We start from the raw sequence: 18656 nt of genomic DNA on the forward strand, positions 1-18656 counted from the left end.
AAACATCCAGCACGCGTTTGTTCAGTAAAAAGGGCGGGGCTTACCGCATGCCGGGGCGTCATGGAGGTGTTTCATCATGAGTGGGGTGGGGGCGTTGCGTTTCAAACCTCACTCTGGCCTGGCTTTGAAACGTTCGCTGTTTCCGTGTGGTCAGATGTGGAACGCAACTTTCTGACGTCAGTGTAGGAAGGTGGGGAGTTTTGGGCGAACATGGCGTCTCTTTCGTTGCTGTCAGGAGTGTGAGGTAAAGGGAGTGACAGTAGTCGGGACAAGGCACACGCTCCCTTGGGGAGCTTGAGCCCAGTAAGTTGTTACTTGCTCTATGGATACGACAGATCTGGCTATGGAAAACATGGAGACGCTGACTGAGCTGGGCGACGAACTCACCCTTGGAGACATTGATGGTAAGTGATGTCATATGGTGTATAAAGGAAGCGAAATTAAATAAATGCTATGACGGGTTTTAAGCGGGATAATGCGGATTGTTATAATGGGTGGGAGATATTACTCTATTACTTTCTAATGGGAGCTGGAACTGTCACCGGAGAGACTCTGAGGGAGGTTGCCTGACGTATTCGCTATGAATGATTTAACGTGATGCAATTCGAATTCACAGATAAACCCTACTTTAGCGAACAGCAGTATGATTATTAGTAAATGTTCGTCCTGTGTATCGTCAGACGAACACTAATTAACCCTTTCCTTACCGAATGTCGAGGGTGACATTTCTTAGTATTGCCATGAGTAGTTCTCGAGTAGAAGGGAAAGTTAAATAAGCATTTTTAGCGCGTTATAATCCTTTCGGTGTGTCCGCCGGGGCTAATAGTGGGGCATCGCTTAGAAACCGATGACCGGTTTTTACATCGTGATGGATCGGTTTGATCTGTAAACTTTTTGCATATTGATGGCTGCCTGGGGGTCACCGCCCTCGTAAAGTACCGTATCCATCCCTTCTGCTCCTGACTCACAGAATCATACGTTTCCTCGTTATAAAATAAAGATACATCAACCCATTTCCCCCCCCTGTGTTTCTTTACCGTAATAGTTTTATTTAGTTGCTGTTATGATTATGGAAGATGCTGCCTGGATCTTGCCCCCACAAGAATTTGCTTGAGATATATATATATATATATATATATGTGTGTGTGTATATTTTGCAACATTTATGTAAAGAGGCAGTAAGCAAAAATTGGGGCGATTTCATTTAAGGTGATCAGATTAATTTTACAATATAAATAAAATCAAGTTATTTGAGTGTGAGATTTGTGTATATATGAAATTACATGTCTGAGACAAAATGGTAAGAGAGGGTTGCAATCTTTCTGTAGCCACAATCTATGACAAACAGCTCTATGTTGACAAAGCCTCACTCCCTTCTCCTCCGCCTGTTCTTATTTAACAAGAAGGCATATAATAGATCTGTAAACAACACAAATGGGAATTCCACATCTCCACGCTCGTAGATATTTCTCATTTAAGAAATAAGTAGGTTAAATCGGCTCTGCGTTATGCTGTATTTGTCGATAAAACGTGTTAGGATGAGGTTTATGTTTCACAAGGAGAAATCCGATTGCCTTTTTTCCCCTGATGGCAGAATTTGAAGTAGCTTAAAGGGTTATTTTTTGCGTTCTTTTGGATCAAGAGTAGGAATGTTAGGTATAAGGGTTAAACTTGATGGACTTATGTAAATGTTTGAATGTTTTGAACAATTTGAATAATAAGAGGGTTATTTGTTCACTGGTGGTACCCAATTCTTCGTATGAGCCAAACAATGCCAAATGGGGGGGTGTTTGGTATATTGTTTCTGTGCCTCTGACTTACTAGTTTTTGCTTACATTGCATCCAGAAAGTAGGGGCACTTCCCTTTGTATAACTTACTGCTGGTGCCGACCTAAAAGAAGCTTATTTACAATTGTCGTTCTAGCCTTAGAGATGTCGAGTGAAAGGAAAGTTGACTGTTGGTGTGCTTCCATCTTTACTCATGAGACGTTTGGGTAACATTCTGTTTAATGTAATATTTAGTGTAATGTTGTGTACTTAAAGTGCTGATATTATACAGCGTAATATTTTCAACACAAGCACGTGTATTCTCAGCTCATTGTAGGAGGAGATAAAAGAACTTCCATGATCCCATTCCACAAAGGCGAGCCTTGAACTGAGGGATTACTGACCTTGTGTGGCTATGTAATGGTTTTGTTGAAGATTAACAGGCAAATGATCGATCTGCACAATTTTGTGTGCAAATATTCAGAAATGGTACAAGAAACACAATGTAACCCATAGTCCAGCATCTCTTTTATCAAATTCATTGTTTGTGGGTTGATTCCTATATCCTGGAAGGTTAAGGTGTTCTTTTTGATAAGATGGCATCAAGGATGCTTGGTAGGGAAAGTGTAAAAGGAAAAATAAGTGATTTAGAAAGTAGTGAAACCATACAAGTCCAATTAAAATAAGAATAAATTATATAAAAAATGCTGGGATTCTACTATCCGGAGATTCCTGAACTCCTGTCCATTGTAACTGTTGAATCTTCATGGTAATCTAGGGAATGAAATTGACCGTTTAAGGTGATTTGGTTAAAGCCATACTTTGGTTCAAAGATCAGTCATGAACTCCAAATTTTGATAAATATTTACTGAAAACATGCTGCACGTTTTTGTGTTCATGCTCTCTGGTTGTTTACTTAAAGCAATGCCATAGGGCTAGTTATAAGGTAAGAGAGAGGCGCTTTAGAAAGCACAAGTAAGTGCTTATATGCCTCCAAAAGTGTATATCTAATAAAATGTTTGCTTAAATGGGAAAAAAGAAGAAAGGTCCATTTATTTGTCTGCTGGGCATTTTTTTTTGTAAGCTGTATGTTTACACTTGCTTTTATTTATATATTATTATTATTTTTGGAAATACATGTACCTGGTTAGCTTGCTGTTATGGGAAAATATGCTAAAATAACGTAAAAAAGGCACACATAAGATGCAGATGAAATGGAATAATTTCACTTTCCTAGGTTAAATGCTTTTACTGTAATGCTTTTTTTTTTTTTTTTTTTTTTTTTTTGTACACCGCTTTAGAAATTGAATAGCTAAACGGTAATATTTTAGTTTATGGTTCACTCATTGCAACACCCATAAATTCTGTAAAATCCTAAACTTTGTATGCAACACTGTGAACTTAACAAATATTTTTTTTCTTTTTACACCCTCTGGGTAGTTTGATTCATTTACAATAAATCATCTAGAGGAGCATTAGTTTTTCCTAATGTTTTTTTTGGTACTGGATAAATGGTCCTTTCTTTTTTGTACAGTGAACATTGACCACGTTGTATACTCATTTTTCCAGTGCTGCCCTGACTACTACTAATGCACAATATTCTAAGCAACATGAAGATTCAATCACTTTATTAGACAGATTCCTGCAAGATAAAATATTGAAATGGGAAAATTACTCGTCTCATTACGCTAAGCAGCTAGTACTGTAGGTTACTAAATTGTCAACCAATGTGTTTTTCCTACTAAACCTCTGTTATGTAATTTTGTGTTACAATGAAGCAAGACTGGCGTGTGTATATACCGTATTTGCTCGATTATAAGACGACCCTGATTATAAGACGACCCCCCAAAATCTGAATATTAATATTATGAATATAAGACGACCCTAAAGGAAAAAAGTTTTACCAGTAAATGTTAATTCATGTAAACTATTTTTTTTAATAAAAGCTATGATTGAGAAAAATATTTTTTTTGTTTTTATTTCTTGTATTTTCCAACCTGTCCCCCAGTTACGCACATCTGCCCCCAGGCTTGCCACTCCAATATGGCACTGTGGCCCATGATATGCCTTTTAACCCTCTATATGCCACTGTGCCCCATGGTATGCCTTTTGACCCCCTATGTGCCACTCTGCCTCCAGAAATGCCTTATACCCCTATATGCCACTCTGCCTCCAGAAATGCCTTATACCCCTATATCCCATTCTGGCATTTAGGGGGTTAAAATGCATATTATGGGGCAGAGTGGCATATAGGGAGGTATAAGGCATTTCAGGAGGCAGAGTGGCATTAAGGGAGTTAAAAGGCATTGTATAGAGCACTCTGCCTCCAGAAATGCCTTATACCCCTATATGCCACTCTGGCATTTAGGGGGTTAAAATGCATATTATGGGGCAGAGTGGCATATAGGTGTATAAGGCATTTCAGGAGGCAGAGTGCTCTATTAAATGCCCCCTTAACGCCACTCCAGAAATGCCCTATGCCCCCATTTAACACACACACACACACACACACCCTATACCCCCATTTAACTAACACACACACACACACACACTCTCCCCTCCCCTCCCCTCTCAGCCCTCTCTTACCGGTGCTTCCAGCCGGGGCAGCGGGTTGACGTCGCCTTCTGCTGCAGCCGGAAGGAGGTGGAGTTGGCAGCGGGGGTTTGTATCCGTCCGTCGCGTATACTTTCCCCGGCTGTCAGAGATCAGAGTTCCCCGCACCGGTGCGGGGAACTCTGATCTCTGACAGTCGGGGAAGGTTTGCGCGACGGACGCAGACAACCCCCGCTGCTAGCCACACCTCCTTCCGGCTGCAGCGGACGTTGTCTACGCGGATCGCGTAGACGTCAACCCGCTGCCCCGGCAATACAGCAGGAAGCACCGGTAAGTGTGTGTATGATGGGGGGGGGGGTGAGACAGGAGGATCCAGGTCCCCTGCAGCGGTGCGGGGGATCTGGATCTTAGTCTCCTAATCAGACTCTATTTGAGGTCTGATTAGAAGACGACCCCGATTAGAAGACAAGGGGTATTTTTCAGAGCATTTGCTCTGAAAAAAACCTCGTCTTATAATCGAGCAAATACGGTATATGGATTGTTGCATTATGTGGCCTTTCATAAACAATGGATAGTAATGGGTGTCCAGGCTGGATAGATCATTTTGCAAAACGTTTCAATGAACCTGAAAAGATTGAAGCGTATATTTGCTCTGTGCTGATGTCACTCGTAGTATCTCTCCGTGTAAAATGATACAAGTCAATAAACCTTAGCAATGTTGACTCTTCCATCTTTTGTGCTTCGTAATCTACAATAAGTGAATTCCCATGTTTATTCTTGTCATAAATTAGTGTTATTTCATTATTAATAGTATTTCTGAATTTAAAGCAAAGTCGCTATTAGCATTTTTTTGTATCAGGTTTTTTTTAATGGCCTACTCGTCTGAGTTTACCACGTTATTGAAATAAATTAAAAAAAAAAAAATATATATATATATATATATATATATATATATATATATATATATATATATATATATATATATACAAAAAGGCTGCTGGCAGTGTATTGGGTGACAGGAGAGTGTCTTTGCATGGTTACGGGTACTCCCCCCACCCCCTCCTTTTTTTTTTTTTTTTTCCTTTCCCCTCAAAGTATAAGTCTTCCATATTTTAAACGAGTCTTGCTTAATTTTTCTTGTTCTAGAAATGCTTCAGTTTGTTAGTAACCAAGTTGGAGAGTTCCCTGATCTCTTTGAGGAACAACTATGTCAGACCTACCAGGGAAGCACTGGAGGTGATGCATCCAAGGCTTATAATACAGTACATCAACAATCCTACCAGGTCACAGCATCTCAGCCGCCACCTGTAACGGTCAAGTCACCCACCCAGTCAACACCACAGCGGACCGCTCCACCTCTTCGACCCTTGCTTCAGTCTCCCCCTCAGCCACAACTACAGCAGACGTTGATGCTAACACCCACTTTCAGCTCAGCCCCCCAGACTCGATTTATACAGCAGCCTCTTATCTACCAAAATGCCGGTACCACAAGCTTCCAGGGTAAGAGAGTGACTTGTATTTTTCGTTTGATTCTTTATGCGAATGTAGTTTACAAATTACCGCCATTACTACAAACAGATAATTATATTTCTCATGTAGTGAAATTTTTTTATCTTTCTACCTTTATGTATTTCTACACTCCATGCCCTCTAGATTGTAAGCTTGTGAATAGAGCCCTCTTTACCTAATGTATATATGTTCTATGCATACAAATGTATATACTATAAAAAGCTCTGGTTAAATTGTTGGGGATATAATATATATTCAGAGCTTGGCAAATTTGCTTTGAATCTACAAAACTCAGGGGCACTTTATTTTGGGAGCAAAATATGTTGTCCCGTGCCCAAATTTACTCTCATCTCATACTCATTCTCACCTTCTCTGATGACCAATTCCTCATCTTCTTCCTCTATCTTCCATTTTTTTTCTTCTATGTCTGTCCACATCTCCTCAAACATAAACCGTCATTTTGCCCTAATGTGAAAGCAATATGGCGCTCCGTCCGGTGACATCCTCTCCCCGATCCTCCAATCTGAACAGACGTGGCACTCTTTATTCTGGGCTGTTATCAATGATCTCCCCAACTGTCCCCCAGAGGAGGCACCCCTGCGTAGTTCTGCACAGCGAAGCGCCAGAAAAAAGAATCTCGGATGTGTCAAGCCCTTCCATTTTCTCATTGACTTCCCCCGTAGTATTTAATTGTGCATTTCAGTTTCCAATATGAACATATTTAACAAATGAAGTCTGTTTTTTTTTTTTTTTTTGTTTGTTTGTTTTATATTTTTACCTAAAACTAATTTATGGCATTTCAATTTGGCCACCTATCCTGATAAGCAGTGTAGACTGCCATCATGCAATGCAGGCACTATCAGTGTTAATTCTGAATCCTTGTTATAAAGACATTGCTTTTTATGTGCATGCATACGCGTTAGTACATGTGCCACCTTCCAAGATATGGTCAGTGGCTGCTGCCCCTAAAGCCTAGAGATACAAGAAGAGTCCACCCAGAACCAAGCAACTCCCACATGCTGGCTCTCACTGTACGCCCGTAGTTACTCAAGTCTGTTTTATTATAGAGTAATATATTTTATGATGACAGAAGATAAGAAAATCAAAATCAGAATAATTTATTCTCTTAAAAAGCCAGATTCTAGATTTTCATAAAGGCCACAGCTCCTCTTACATTTTAAAATATCTTTTGTGTAACTTTTATTTTGTATGCCACGTAGATGAGGTATAGCTTTAAATCCTATTGTTTCAATTTTTAGTGCTGCAGCCACAAGTTCAGAGCCTGATGACAACACAGCAGATGCAACCAGTCACTATTCAGCAGCAAGTGCAGGCAGTACAAGCCCAGCGGGTGCTTACCCAGTCTGCTAATGGTACCATCCAAACGTTGACGCCAACTGCACAGAGTGCAATCCAGACACTGACCCCTGCTACAGTTCAGACTGTGACTCCACAAGTTCAACAGGTTCCTGTACTTGTTTTAATCTCTCTACTTGGAATATATATATATATATATCAGTGTTTAAACCACCATGCATGTCAACTAGTAGAATACTTGACTGTTCTTTTGTATACCACAGGCCATTGGAGTAGCGCTGAACAGATTATGCGTACTATTAATCTCCTTCGCTTAAATTGATCAAAAAATCAGTTTTATGAGAACCTTGGTTTTAGTGGTAGCAGCATTACTCACAGCCCTACAGTACTTTGGGACAACATGTGTAAGAAAAAAAAAAAATAGACTCTTAAGTTACTGCATCCTCATGTGCTTATGTTTTCACCAGGTGTTGGTGCAGCCACAAATTATAAAAACAGAATCCTTGGTACTGACTGCATTAAAGGCAGATGGTAGTCCTGTCATGACTGCTGTCCAGAACCCAGGAATAACAACAATTGCTGCTCCATTACAGACTACAACCCTGCAAGTACCTGTGAGTATAAGAATTGTGGTGTGAGGCTTGCATGCAGCTAAAATATATATGTGTGTGTGTGTGTGTATATATATATATGTGTATATATATATATATATATATATATATATATATATATATATATATATATATGTGTGTGTGTAACTTTTCATATGGGCTGGCAAAATGACTAGCACGGTGAAAAGGTGGAAAGCTACCCTCTACATTGCTGAACCCGACCCCAAGGGGGAAAAGAAACCTGGATGCGCCCACCCACTGGATAAAGGGATATCTCAATGAAGCCCTGCTTGGATTTTCCTGAAAGAGTTAAAACGTAAACCAATGTCACCAAACTGTTGTCCACCCCCCCCCACCTCATCAAAGTTGGCCATGACTTTTGAGGCATTTCTTAGATCTGCATTATCATTATCTACATGAATGGGGGTAAAGATCTGATTAGCGCTGCTTAGAAAACATTTGCTATAAAAGCCATTAATGATTTATCAACTTACCTTGAATCCTTATCACCATGTATATAGGTCAAGGTGTTGTGTATTCTTTAACTGCCAGTGATGATTCTATAGCATTTATATTGCATAAGTAGTGTTCGTTTGGTTAACCATATATGTTCTGCTAGCCTAAATTTATTTATCTGCATTGTGTTTGGAGAGTCAATGACATGACCTCCCACCCCATAAGCAACCTTCAGAATGAGATAGTAATTTTTGGGATGTATAGGGTAATGTGGCATTGAGAGGTACAGAGATATACATTTACTTTTATTTTGCTCATGTCACCTTTTAACACCTAAACAACCAATGACGTGCCAGGCACGTCACGCAAAAACAGTCGGTTAATGACCAACGAGGTGCCTGGCACTTCATGGGATTTACCAAGCTTAGAAAGCAATCTTCGCTTAAATATTGTTGCTGTAATGCGTCGATGTCAAGGCAATCCGCAACACCGAAATCGGCAGCAGGGGCCCAGTGTGGCCTGCAGGTTAAATACAGGTACTGCAATCAACCATGCAATTTAGTGGAGACCAGCTTTCTAATCACAATGTGATTAGTAAAATATTTAACAAAATAAAAATAGTTAAATATAAATGTAGTAAAATTTATAAATTATGCAGTGATGTCACCATCAGGTGAACCATACAGTGCTAAAATCATTGCTGTATCTCTCCAAAAATCCGGACATGAAAAACACTATAATTTTATAAAACAAAAAAACAATGTTTGGTTTGATGGGGTAAATTGAATTGGCCAGCTTCTCAGATGTCTCAAATAGGGCATAGGCGCCGACTGACCAAATGTCAAAATGAAGAAGAAAAAAAAGCGCATGTCCCAAATGTGGCATTATAATTCACAAACCCATGCATGGTTGGTATCACTGTACTTTTTTCCAGTGTTTCACCATTTAATTTTTTTATAGGAAATTTAGATTTAATGAAAAAAAAAACCAAAGGTATCTGAAGGAAGCCGTTGTTTTAAAAAAGCCAATATATAACTTGTGTGGATACACTAAATGAGAGAGAGAAGAAAATTACAGCTAAACATGGGCACCACAAAGTGTTAAAACAGCCTTGGTCAAGAAGGGTACAAAAAAAAGAAAAAACAGGCTTGTCTTTAAGGGGTTACACGGACATCTGTTAAGAAAATATCTGTATATGTTTTCTGATCTTATCATATGTTTTTTTCCATTATCCGAGCAAGCCTTTTCTTAATATATATAATATGGCTACGTTTTAACAGCCAAATACTTACGTGCTAGCAGTAGGGAGCCACAGAAAATTTGTGAAGTTGAATCCGTGAACTGTATATTGTGATTTGGCACAAAACCGAATAATCAGTTTGTTCACAAAATTATAAATGTCTAAGACACCTTTTTTACAATTCACCGTTTCTTCATTTTAGACCCTGATGGGTGGTGGTGGAACTATTTTGACGACCATGCCAGTCATGATGGGTCAGGATAAGATGCAATTCAAGCAAGTGCCAGGTAATTTGAAACAACCAGAAGTTCCAAAAGAAGGGGAGAGACGGACTACACATAACATCATTGAGAAGAGATACCGATCATCCATTAATGATAAAATTATTGAGCTAAAAGACCTGGTCATGGGCACTGATGCTAAGGTGGGTGCAACTGTTATAAATCCTACTGATCCCTCTATTAGCTTACCACCTAACAATGTAGTCCTGTTTCAAGTTAGCAACAAAAGTGGTTGAGCTGAACAAATTCATATACTAAAATTATGAAGCTGACAAGAATCCAGCCTGATTTACTTAGTTTTAGATAATGACAATGCTAGAGAGTTTTCAGTCTTTAGTGCTCATGTGTACAATGGATGCCTATAGTAGTAAAAATAATAGTCTTATGGGCATTTGTTTTACACCTTAAAACCATGTGGGGAAGCTATGAGAAGTTTACTCCCTAACCCTAGCTTGAAAAGGTGGAAAACCACCTTTTAACAAGCTTCTTGGTTTAAGAAGAGACTTTAAATTTTTTCCCGGGTAACTCTAATTTATAGTGATGATATATATTTTAAAGAGAAAGGGGCTGTAACAGTTTCATGTATTGTAAGCATTTATCCGCCATAAAAAAACAAAATTAAACACTTCACAACCTTTTTACGTTACTTTGGATATATAAATTCTACTATCACAGAGTAGTGGTTGCTATATATTTCAAAAGACGTAGTTTATTTTATTGTAATTGCTATATTGTGTGTGTTTGTCAGATGCACAAATCAGGAGTCCTGAAGAAAGCAATCGATTATATAAAATACCTGCAACAAGTAAACCAAAAACTGCGCCAAGAAAACATGGCCCTGAAGTTGGCTAACCAGAAAAATAGTGAGTTGGCAAAACTGGTGTGTCTTGCATTAGCTTGTGTCATTGTACAGGGTTTTATTTTCATTATTTTGCATGTAAGGGAGCACCATCTCACGCCATTTGCATGCACATTCATGCTCACGTGCTTTGCGTAGACATTCATGCTTGCATGCCTGCATCCGCGTACGTCTCACCTCTTGAGTAGCTGTAGCGTGACCCCAATACCTTCCGGTCTTCCCATGCCGTCTCCCCTCTAGGGTGCACAGGACAACCCCCTACCACCACTTGCAGCGGAACAAGTGGTGGCAGAGGTCGTCCTGTGCCCCCTAGAGGCAATGACCCTGTCGCAGTTGCGACCCCTGTAGTTATGCCACTGTGTGATTTGTCTATGCTAATGGTCCATTCTTGATAGATTACAGTTTATTTAGAGGTTAAAGCTCCTTTTAAAAATCTGATTATTTAAAACCAAAATACATAAACTTTATGCTATATTTCCATATTTCAAATATAAGGAATTTCTATATAAAAAAAAAATGGATTATGTAATTTGAAAACTGCATACACAATTCACTTATTGCAGATCTATTCTGACTAAATTGACTCTGTGACTCTTGTTGGTTTTGTCTGTCTATATAAATGTTTGTCACAATAATGGCTTTATGTTCTTACACAGAATACCTAAAGGGAATTGATTTAAGCAGCCTGGTGGACACAAGTATAGAAATGAAGATGGATGACTTCAACCAAAACATTTTGATGATGTCCCCACCACCATCAGATTCTGGATCGCCTGCTGTATTCTCCCCATATTCTGTTGATTCTGAGCCAGGGAGCCCACTGCTGGATGATGAGAAAGTATGTCCTTTTTTATGTTATTTTATAGGAATTGTCTTTAAAAGATACATTGGGTTCCTTTTTGTTTGTTCTTATAGGCTCAGTTACATTGTATTTCTCCTCTCATATTGCTCTTTGATAAAACCGTTTACATTATGCTATTTTTTAAGTTGTCCTGTTTTTTTGTGTTTTTTTTTTTTTTTTTTTTTTTTAAGGTTAAAGATGAGCCAGACTCTCCATCAGCACTGGGCATGTTGGACAGGTCTCGGATGCTTCTCTGCGCCATGACATTCCTCTGTTTGTCTTTTAACCCCTTAACTTCCCTCTTACCTTCTGAGGATGGCCAGAAGCCTGATATCACCATGCAGCATGGCACAGGAAGGAGCATGTTGGGCATCGATATGTCTGGTAATGTGCAACAAACCTTTCATCTGCCGTTTTCAAAGCAAATGTCAATTTGTTCAACCCCTTCAATCCCAGGGGTTTTTGGTACCTCAAAGCCCAGAGCAATTTTGCCATTTGTGCGCTATGTCGGTTCAGAGATTATTCTCTTTTCCTGTGAATAGTGTACCAATGTAAACTATATATTGTTTTTTCAAGGAGAGATAGGGCTTTCTTTTGATACCATAGTTGGATGATTAGCTGAAAATTTAGAATTTTTTTTACATTTTCCCTCTGAATCCTCACAAAATTAGGTAAAGTGATGGAAAATCCCCTCCAAGTTTATCAATTCAGGTGTCCTGATTTCAGAAATACCTAATTTATATAGATTTTCCATACTTTCCCAGCACCAGGGAGCATACTATAAGGTGTACATTTTTTGTATAATTTTTATGCCTATGGCTTAACGGGTTTGGGGCTTGTGAACTGGGGCAGGAGGGTTATACTGGCTAGATGTTATGCTAGGGCAATGGGATGTAAGGTTTTTTAAATTTTTTTACACAAAAATGGTTAGAGGTCCTCTTGGGGACCTCCTGAACATGCCAGTGATGTCACAGTGACATCACAGCTCACATTATTTTTTTTTATTATTATTTACAAAATTTTAATATTTGAATGATTTTTTTACTATTTTTTTTTTTTAAATGAATAAACTTTTTTCTGCTTTTCTGTTTCAGGACGGGAGGGGGAGTGAGAGACATGGTTTCACACTCCCCTCCCCGCGATCCCCCTGCACCAATCACACTGTGATCTCTATGCAGGTCCTCACAAACCTGCACAGAGATCACAGCATCTGTGCCTCATCGGAGGACAGGATATCCCCTGCGATCGGGCAGTTTGAAATGTAACAGCTTTCATGCCGGAAGCTGTTACAGCAGATCGGACAGCAGAAAGCCGGCAATGCCGGCTTCTGGTGTCAGTGGGGAGTCCAGGCTGTGAAACGACAGCCTGGTCTCCCGTGCAGCGGCAGGGATGTGTCCCTGACGCTGCAAGAAAGGCTGGACGTACCGGGACGTCCAAAGGGGTTTCTTAATAGGCGTTTTTTGGATGTCCCGGTAAGTCTATAGGGGATTGAAGGGGTTAACAGAGGATACCAATGTGTACTAAATAAAATAAATAATTTATGTGAAACATTAAAGGGAACAGAGCCATCCTAGTTAACTATGCTGTTTGTATTCTCTCTTGCTTAATAGACAAAACAAACTTAAGCTTGTGTTATAGCAGTTCCTGCAGTTGCTTTTAGACATTTTCAGTCTTCCAATACAGTGTAGCTTTCTCTACAGCATTGCCCCTGTACAACAGACCATCATTTTATATTTACACTTATTCACATTTTCATCTTGCCTCCACTTTAGGACTCATCACAAGTTGCATGTTGACAGGCTCAGACTTAAGATCATTTTTCCTTTTGATTATTATGGTTTTTTTGAGCACTGAACACAATTCTATCCCACATTACTTCCATGTGTCATAGTTAAAGAGTTACTTTACCTTGTACTACAACGTAATATGCTCATAGTTTTTTTTGTTTTGTTTTGTTTTTTACTTCTACACACGATCAATCACTTAATAAGATGTAAAGTTATATATACTTGGCTCATTAGCTGTTAACTTACCAAATTTGCATTTTCCCCATATGATGTGCAGGTCTTTCTGGCAGTTGGCTTGACTGGCTTATCCCCACTTTAATACTTTGGCTTGCAAATGGTGTGATTGTTCTCAGTGTCTTTATGAAGTTGCTAATCCATGGAGAACCAGTGACACGAACACATTCACGCTCTTCGATGAAGTTCTGGCGACACAGAAAACAGGCTGATCTGGATCTTACGCGGGTATGTTAGTGGTTTACACTATTTTATTATGTAAGCAAATCTGAATTTTTTTTTTTATATATTTAGGCTATAAACAGATTAATAAATTGCATTTATCCTTCTCTAAATCATGCTTGTTACTTTGATTTTTTTTTTACTTTAACCTTTCACAATATTTATGTAAAACTAATCAGTTTATTTTTATTCTGATCTTCTTAATTGAGTTTTTTTTTCTTCTGCCAGGGGGATTTTGGTGCAGCAGCAGTTAACCTGCAGACCTGCCTGTGTGTGTTAGGACGGTCACTGCCTGCTTCCCGTTTTGACCTTGCCTGCAGTCTTTCTTGGAACATAATCCGCTGCAGTCTGCAGAAGATGAGCCTTGTACGTTGGCTGCTGAAACGCACCCCTGGTTATTACAAGAAAGCCGAGTTTCAGGATGAGGCTATGACCAGCGCACGGGATGCTGCTCTTGTGTACCACAAATTGCATCAACTGTATCTGACAGGTAAAGCTTGTTGCTGGAAACGTGTTCGTACAAAGGAGGATTAAAATATATGAAGAACACTAAAATGTGTGCATTTGCTTTGAGTTATGAAACAGAGCTGGGATAATGACCACAGACGGGCAGCTGATTTTCTTTAAGCTTATGAACTGCTAAGAATGAGTGGATATATAATGAGGAGCTGTTTTAAACAGTCTGGATGAGACACTCATTGTGGGCATTGCACCTAGATACAGTTCTGCTGTCTCTGTTTTAGGTTTTTAGCAACGAAAAGATGAGATTCCAGTTCCTTTTATATTAACTTTTCCCTCTTGCTGTTGTAGGGAAGCTACCCTCCAATTGGAGCTACTCAGGACTAAACCTTGCTCTGTGCGCTGTAAATTTGGCTGAGTGCGCTGGTGACAAGATACCAGTAAGTTTGATGGCTGAAATACACCTAACTACAGCTGTGCAGATGAAAGCAAGCTTCCCAGGAAGATGGTCTTTCCTGTCTGTAAGTCCTTTTTTTTTATGAGCAACTTAAAGAGCTGTTATAACTAAATTCATCATTTTAAAGCCACCCGTAAACTTTTTATTTTATTTTTAAATGTCTGTGTAATTGTTTGAGGTGCCTTGTTGCGAAACTTAACCTTGTCTAACATTATCTGGCAAATTTACTTTCCCTAAATTCTTTCCCTTCTCACCTCCCCACAACTTGACATCTTTTAAACTTTCCCTTTCTTATTTACACAGGCTTACTTCCTCGGCTGTGCACAGAGAACTGGCTCTTCTGAGAGACCACCTCTCCCAGATTGCTTACGTTGGCTTTCACACCCACTTGGAAAGAACTTCTTCATCAACTGTAACTGGACGATGAAGTGTGTCTCGAAGGAGTCTCTTTACACCTCTGCAAGAAACCCAGGTAACTTGTAGTATGTCTCGTTTGCATGACTATTTTATTCTCTCTAGCTCAGACCATCACTTCCTCTATAGTCCTGTAACTCTCCTAAATGTATACATCATACATACCTACGATTATGTAAGTAAATTTATAGAACGTTTTAAATTGGTTTCTAGGACTTTGGTATAGTACATTTTTTTGGAGTGGTTGGTTTAACAAAATGCATTGTAAAGAACATGCGAAGTCAGACATCTTTATTTCTTTTCTCTGCAGCTGATCCCATAGCTCAGATCCACAGATCATTTTGTGAATTCTTGTTGGAGAAAGCACTGTACTCCTTGGCAAAACCAGAAACCAATAAAGGATTAAGTGATGAGGAAAAAAGGTATCTGCTTAACTCTGTTTACATGAGAGAGATGCTGAGACAATCTTAGTTTTATAATATTAGGGCTTTATAACTAACATTTTTCTCATCATCATATTTTCTACAGTGAGTTTTCCATGGCTCAAGAGTATCTGAAGCTTCTCTGCATGTTTGCAGACTCTGTGGGCAGCATCACCTCCCTGCCACTTGGGGCATCTTCTACCATGTTTTCATCTGCTGGTAATGTGCTGCATAAGTCTGAAGTTAGGTCCTCTTCACTAAAAAAAAAAAATAAAAAAAAAATAATTATTTTTTATTCATATTTTGTAGGCACGGATCCAATCTGCCGATGGTGGTTCTCTGTATCTTCTATGGCAATTGGCTGGTTGCAAGGTGATGATGCTGCGGTGAAATCTAACTATGCAGATGTGGAAAGGATTCCCAAGCTTCTTGACTCACAGTATGTTCTCCTCAGTTGCAGTGACTTGGTTTACTAGCAGAGTGATTGAAATACAGATTTGTTGTCGTAGAACATTTTTAATCTTTCATTATTGAAGCAAAAGGCTCTTGAGGGAAAATACAATGTAATTGTTTAATGTAATAGGAAATCTGTAGAATTATTATTTCTCTGTTCTTTTATCTATTGCAATAAACAAGTACACTTGACATTGCCATATGTTAATAAATTATTTTTATTTTGAAATTTTAGTAATCCTCTGGTAAAGGCAGTGATTCATGTATGCAGAGCCATGCAAACGTCAGTGGTAGGAAAATCTGATGGTCTTCAGAACTCCTACTGTCATTGTGAGAAAGCAAGCGCTTTCTTGTGGAATAGCCTGAACATGAGCACCACCGGCAACAGTGACCTTAACAAGGTGATTACACAATGCTGTGGCAAGCCTACGGTTCTTGGAATATGTTCTTTTCCTGTGTATACACATTCATTCACATACACTGATGACCACACATTGTTTTCTACATTACTTGTATGGAAGAGAGAGTATCCGCTTTATGAAGTAGTACTTCAACATCACAGAACTGGCGTCCAGATAAGAAAAAATGGAGATGAAGTGGTCCATTCATCAAAGTTTTGCTGTCCCCATGGTGCATTGTTGTTGCATTGCATGTCAACATGCTCTGTGCAATGTTTCTTCAGTGCAGTATGGTGGCTCCAATTGTCTTCACATAAAATATTCAAATTAAAGTACTGGATATTGGTTACTTACTTGGGCAGTGGGAAATCATTATGTGAACAGGAAATGGGATCCTAGACTGATGAAATGGGATCTATTGTTAAATTTGTCAAAATGTTGTGTCACAAATAAAACACAAACACTGGGTTTTTTGTCTAACATTTCTCAAATACACCCAGGTAATGCAGCTCTTGGTGTGTGACCTGTTGCTCTCTGTGCGTACCTCACTGTGGCAGAGACAGTCCTGCTCAGCATCAGGAGAAGCCACCCATGTGTCCACCTCTGTCCTGACAGGATTTCAGCGAGATCTCAGCAGCTTGCGCAGGCTGGCTCTCTCCTTCAAGCTTGCCCACTCCAAGGTATGTTTGTTTTGAAAGTGATCTATGATGTAGCTATTTACTTATTGTTGAATAATGTTTATCTATTTCTTGAACAGCTGTTCCTGCATGAAGCCACAGTACGTCTAATGGCTGGAGCAAGTCCAACTCGCACCCACCAGCTGCTTCAACATAGCCTGCAGAAGCGATCGGCACATAACAGCAAGGGAGGTTGGTGCCAACTTATTAACATTTGTTTTGGGGAAGTAAGTGCTATGTAAAATGCCTATATTCAGAGTAAAGGTTAAAGTATCTTGCAGGTTATCTTCAAAGGATTATATAACAAAGCAAGAATTCAGCACCTTCCCCATGAAAAGATTAAAAAAACACACAGACATAAAATATTTGGGATTCCATCTAAATTTTTAAGTTTATATTGCTTACCAAGGAGCTGAATCATTGCACTTTTAACTCAATGAGGTGTGTGTGTGGCAGGAGGGGCTGCACAACCCTAAGATTTAGCCAGAACCTGCAAATATGCACAGATGGGGAAGAGCACAACCTAAAAAGCTTAAAAGCATACACATTGGTTTTTCTTACATTACTGCTAGAATAATGACCAATAAGTACACAAAACAAAGTAAGAACACCTATCTAATGCATAAATATTGGGGATATGGCCAAATATTACTTGGCCCCCACTATCTCTTCAAAGGATGCCAGGTATCCTGTCTTGGGTGCCATAAAATCTCACTGGGGTCACACAGAAATATGGTTGTTTCCATAGTAGAATCATAACTTGAAGATGCCCGGTGTGCTGTCTGTGTGCCCTCCAGAATGATAGGAAACATGACAGGAGGGGGTTAAGCGAACTATGAGAATCGGTTATTTTAGCCGATGGATGGGGGATGCTTGGCCATCTGTACATCTGTAATAACACCGGGAATGTAAATAACCCAAGGTTATTTTACAAGATACCTAACAAAATATGCCATTTTAAAATATCAGGCAAGAGTTTGATGTCGGGCTTTAAGACCCAACTCATTAAGACTGTTTCCTCCCATGTGAAACCAAATGGGCTCAGAGAATGGGAATCTGAGCAAAAAAATGATATTTGTGCATGTTGCGTTGGCCCTCCCGGATGTGTTTACAGGACACCTTTAACAAAATGTAATTAAGATTTATGGGTGTTGTAACTTTATCGCAGTTAAAACAAATAAATAAAGACATTAATGCTCTCCTCTTTGTTAACAGGTGAAATTGACTCCTTACCTGGACAGAGGGAAAGAGCCACAGCCATTCTTCTGGCCTGTCGCCACCTTCCCTTATCTTTCTTATCCTCACCAGGGCAGAGGGTGGTTATGCTTGCTGAAGCCGCACGGACTCTTGAGAAAGTTGGGGATCGTCGCTCTTACCATGACTGTCAGCAGATGATGGTTAAGCTAAGTGGAGGCACAGCAATGGCAGCCTCCTGAAATGGACGTTTTGTGTAGTAGATATCAAACATACCAAGATGTTTAAATACCACCTTTTTATTAACCCCCTTTTCTATATTGCAGTAGTAAGTAGTGCTTTGGATGCCCCCTAATGAAACGAAATGAGTAGCTGAAAAACGCCTTTTGTCTTGTATAGAACCAAGCTATGCATCCTGAATGCTTCGTGGTCATAGAAACTAAAGTTCGTTCTTAAATATACATGTTACAGGTTTGAATCATCTCAGAAAGCAAAAGGGTTCAGA

The 18656-nt window shown here is 39.3% G+C and overlaps 1 protein-coding gene across 1 annotated transcript; it reads left to right on the forward strand.

Annotated features, from left to right (window-relative positions):
• The first annotated feature begins 322 nt into the window (after nt 1–322).
• LOC149284402 (sterol regulatory element-binding protein 2-like) lies at nt 323–18393 on the forward strand. Its single transcript, XM_089496760.1, has 19 exons — nt 323–404; nt 5467–5820; nt 7089–7300; nt 7614–7754; nt 9656–9877; nt 10483–10597; nt 11250–11431; nt 11626–11818; nt 13499–13683; nt 13906–14167; nt 14488–14657; nt 14897–15065; nt 15318–15429; nt 15536–15648; nt 15739–15868; nt 16118–16283; nt 16781–16960; nt 17038–17149; nt 18173–18393. The coding sequence occupies exons 1-19, from the start codon at nt 323–325 to the stop codon at nt 18391–18393; spliced, it is 3321 nt and encodes a 1106-aa protein (XP_089352886.1).
• The last annotated feature ends 263 nt before the right edge of the window (nt 18394–18656 follow it).

Source organism: Sceloporus occidentalis, unplaced genomic scaffold, assembly GCF_023333645.1.
Source record: "Sceloporus occidentalis isolate IW3139 unplaced genomic scaffold, rSceOcc1.0.p SCAF_94, whole genome shotgun sequence".
Classification (NCBI taxonomy): Eukaryota; Metazoa; Chordata; class Lepidosauria; order Squamata; family Phrynosomatidae; genus Sceloporus; species Sceloporus occidentalis.

Excerpts from the sequence above, each read along its gene's own strand:
- LOC149284402 (XM_089496760.1), top strand. The coding sequence starts at position 323 with ATGGATACGACAGATCTGGCTATGGAAAACATGGAGACGCTGACTGAG. Across the intron at positions 14,168-14,487 it reads GCATCAACTGTATCTGACAG|GGAAGCTACCCTCCAATTGG; the intron begins GTAAAGCTTGTT and ends TTGCTGTTGTAG. Across the intron at positions 15,430-15,535 it reads TTAAGTGATGAGGAAAAAAG|TGAGTTTTCCATGGCTCAAG; the intron begins GTATCTGCTTAA and ends TATTTTCTACAG.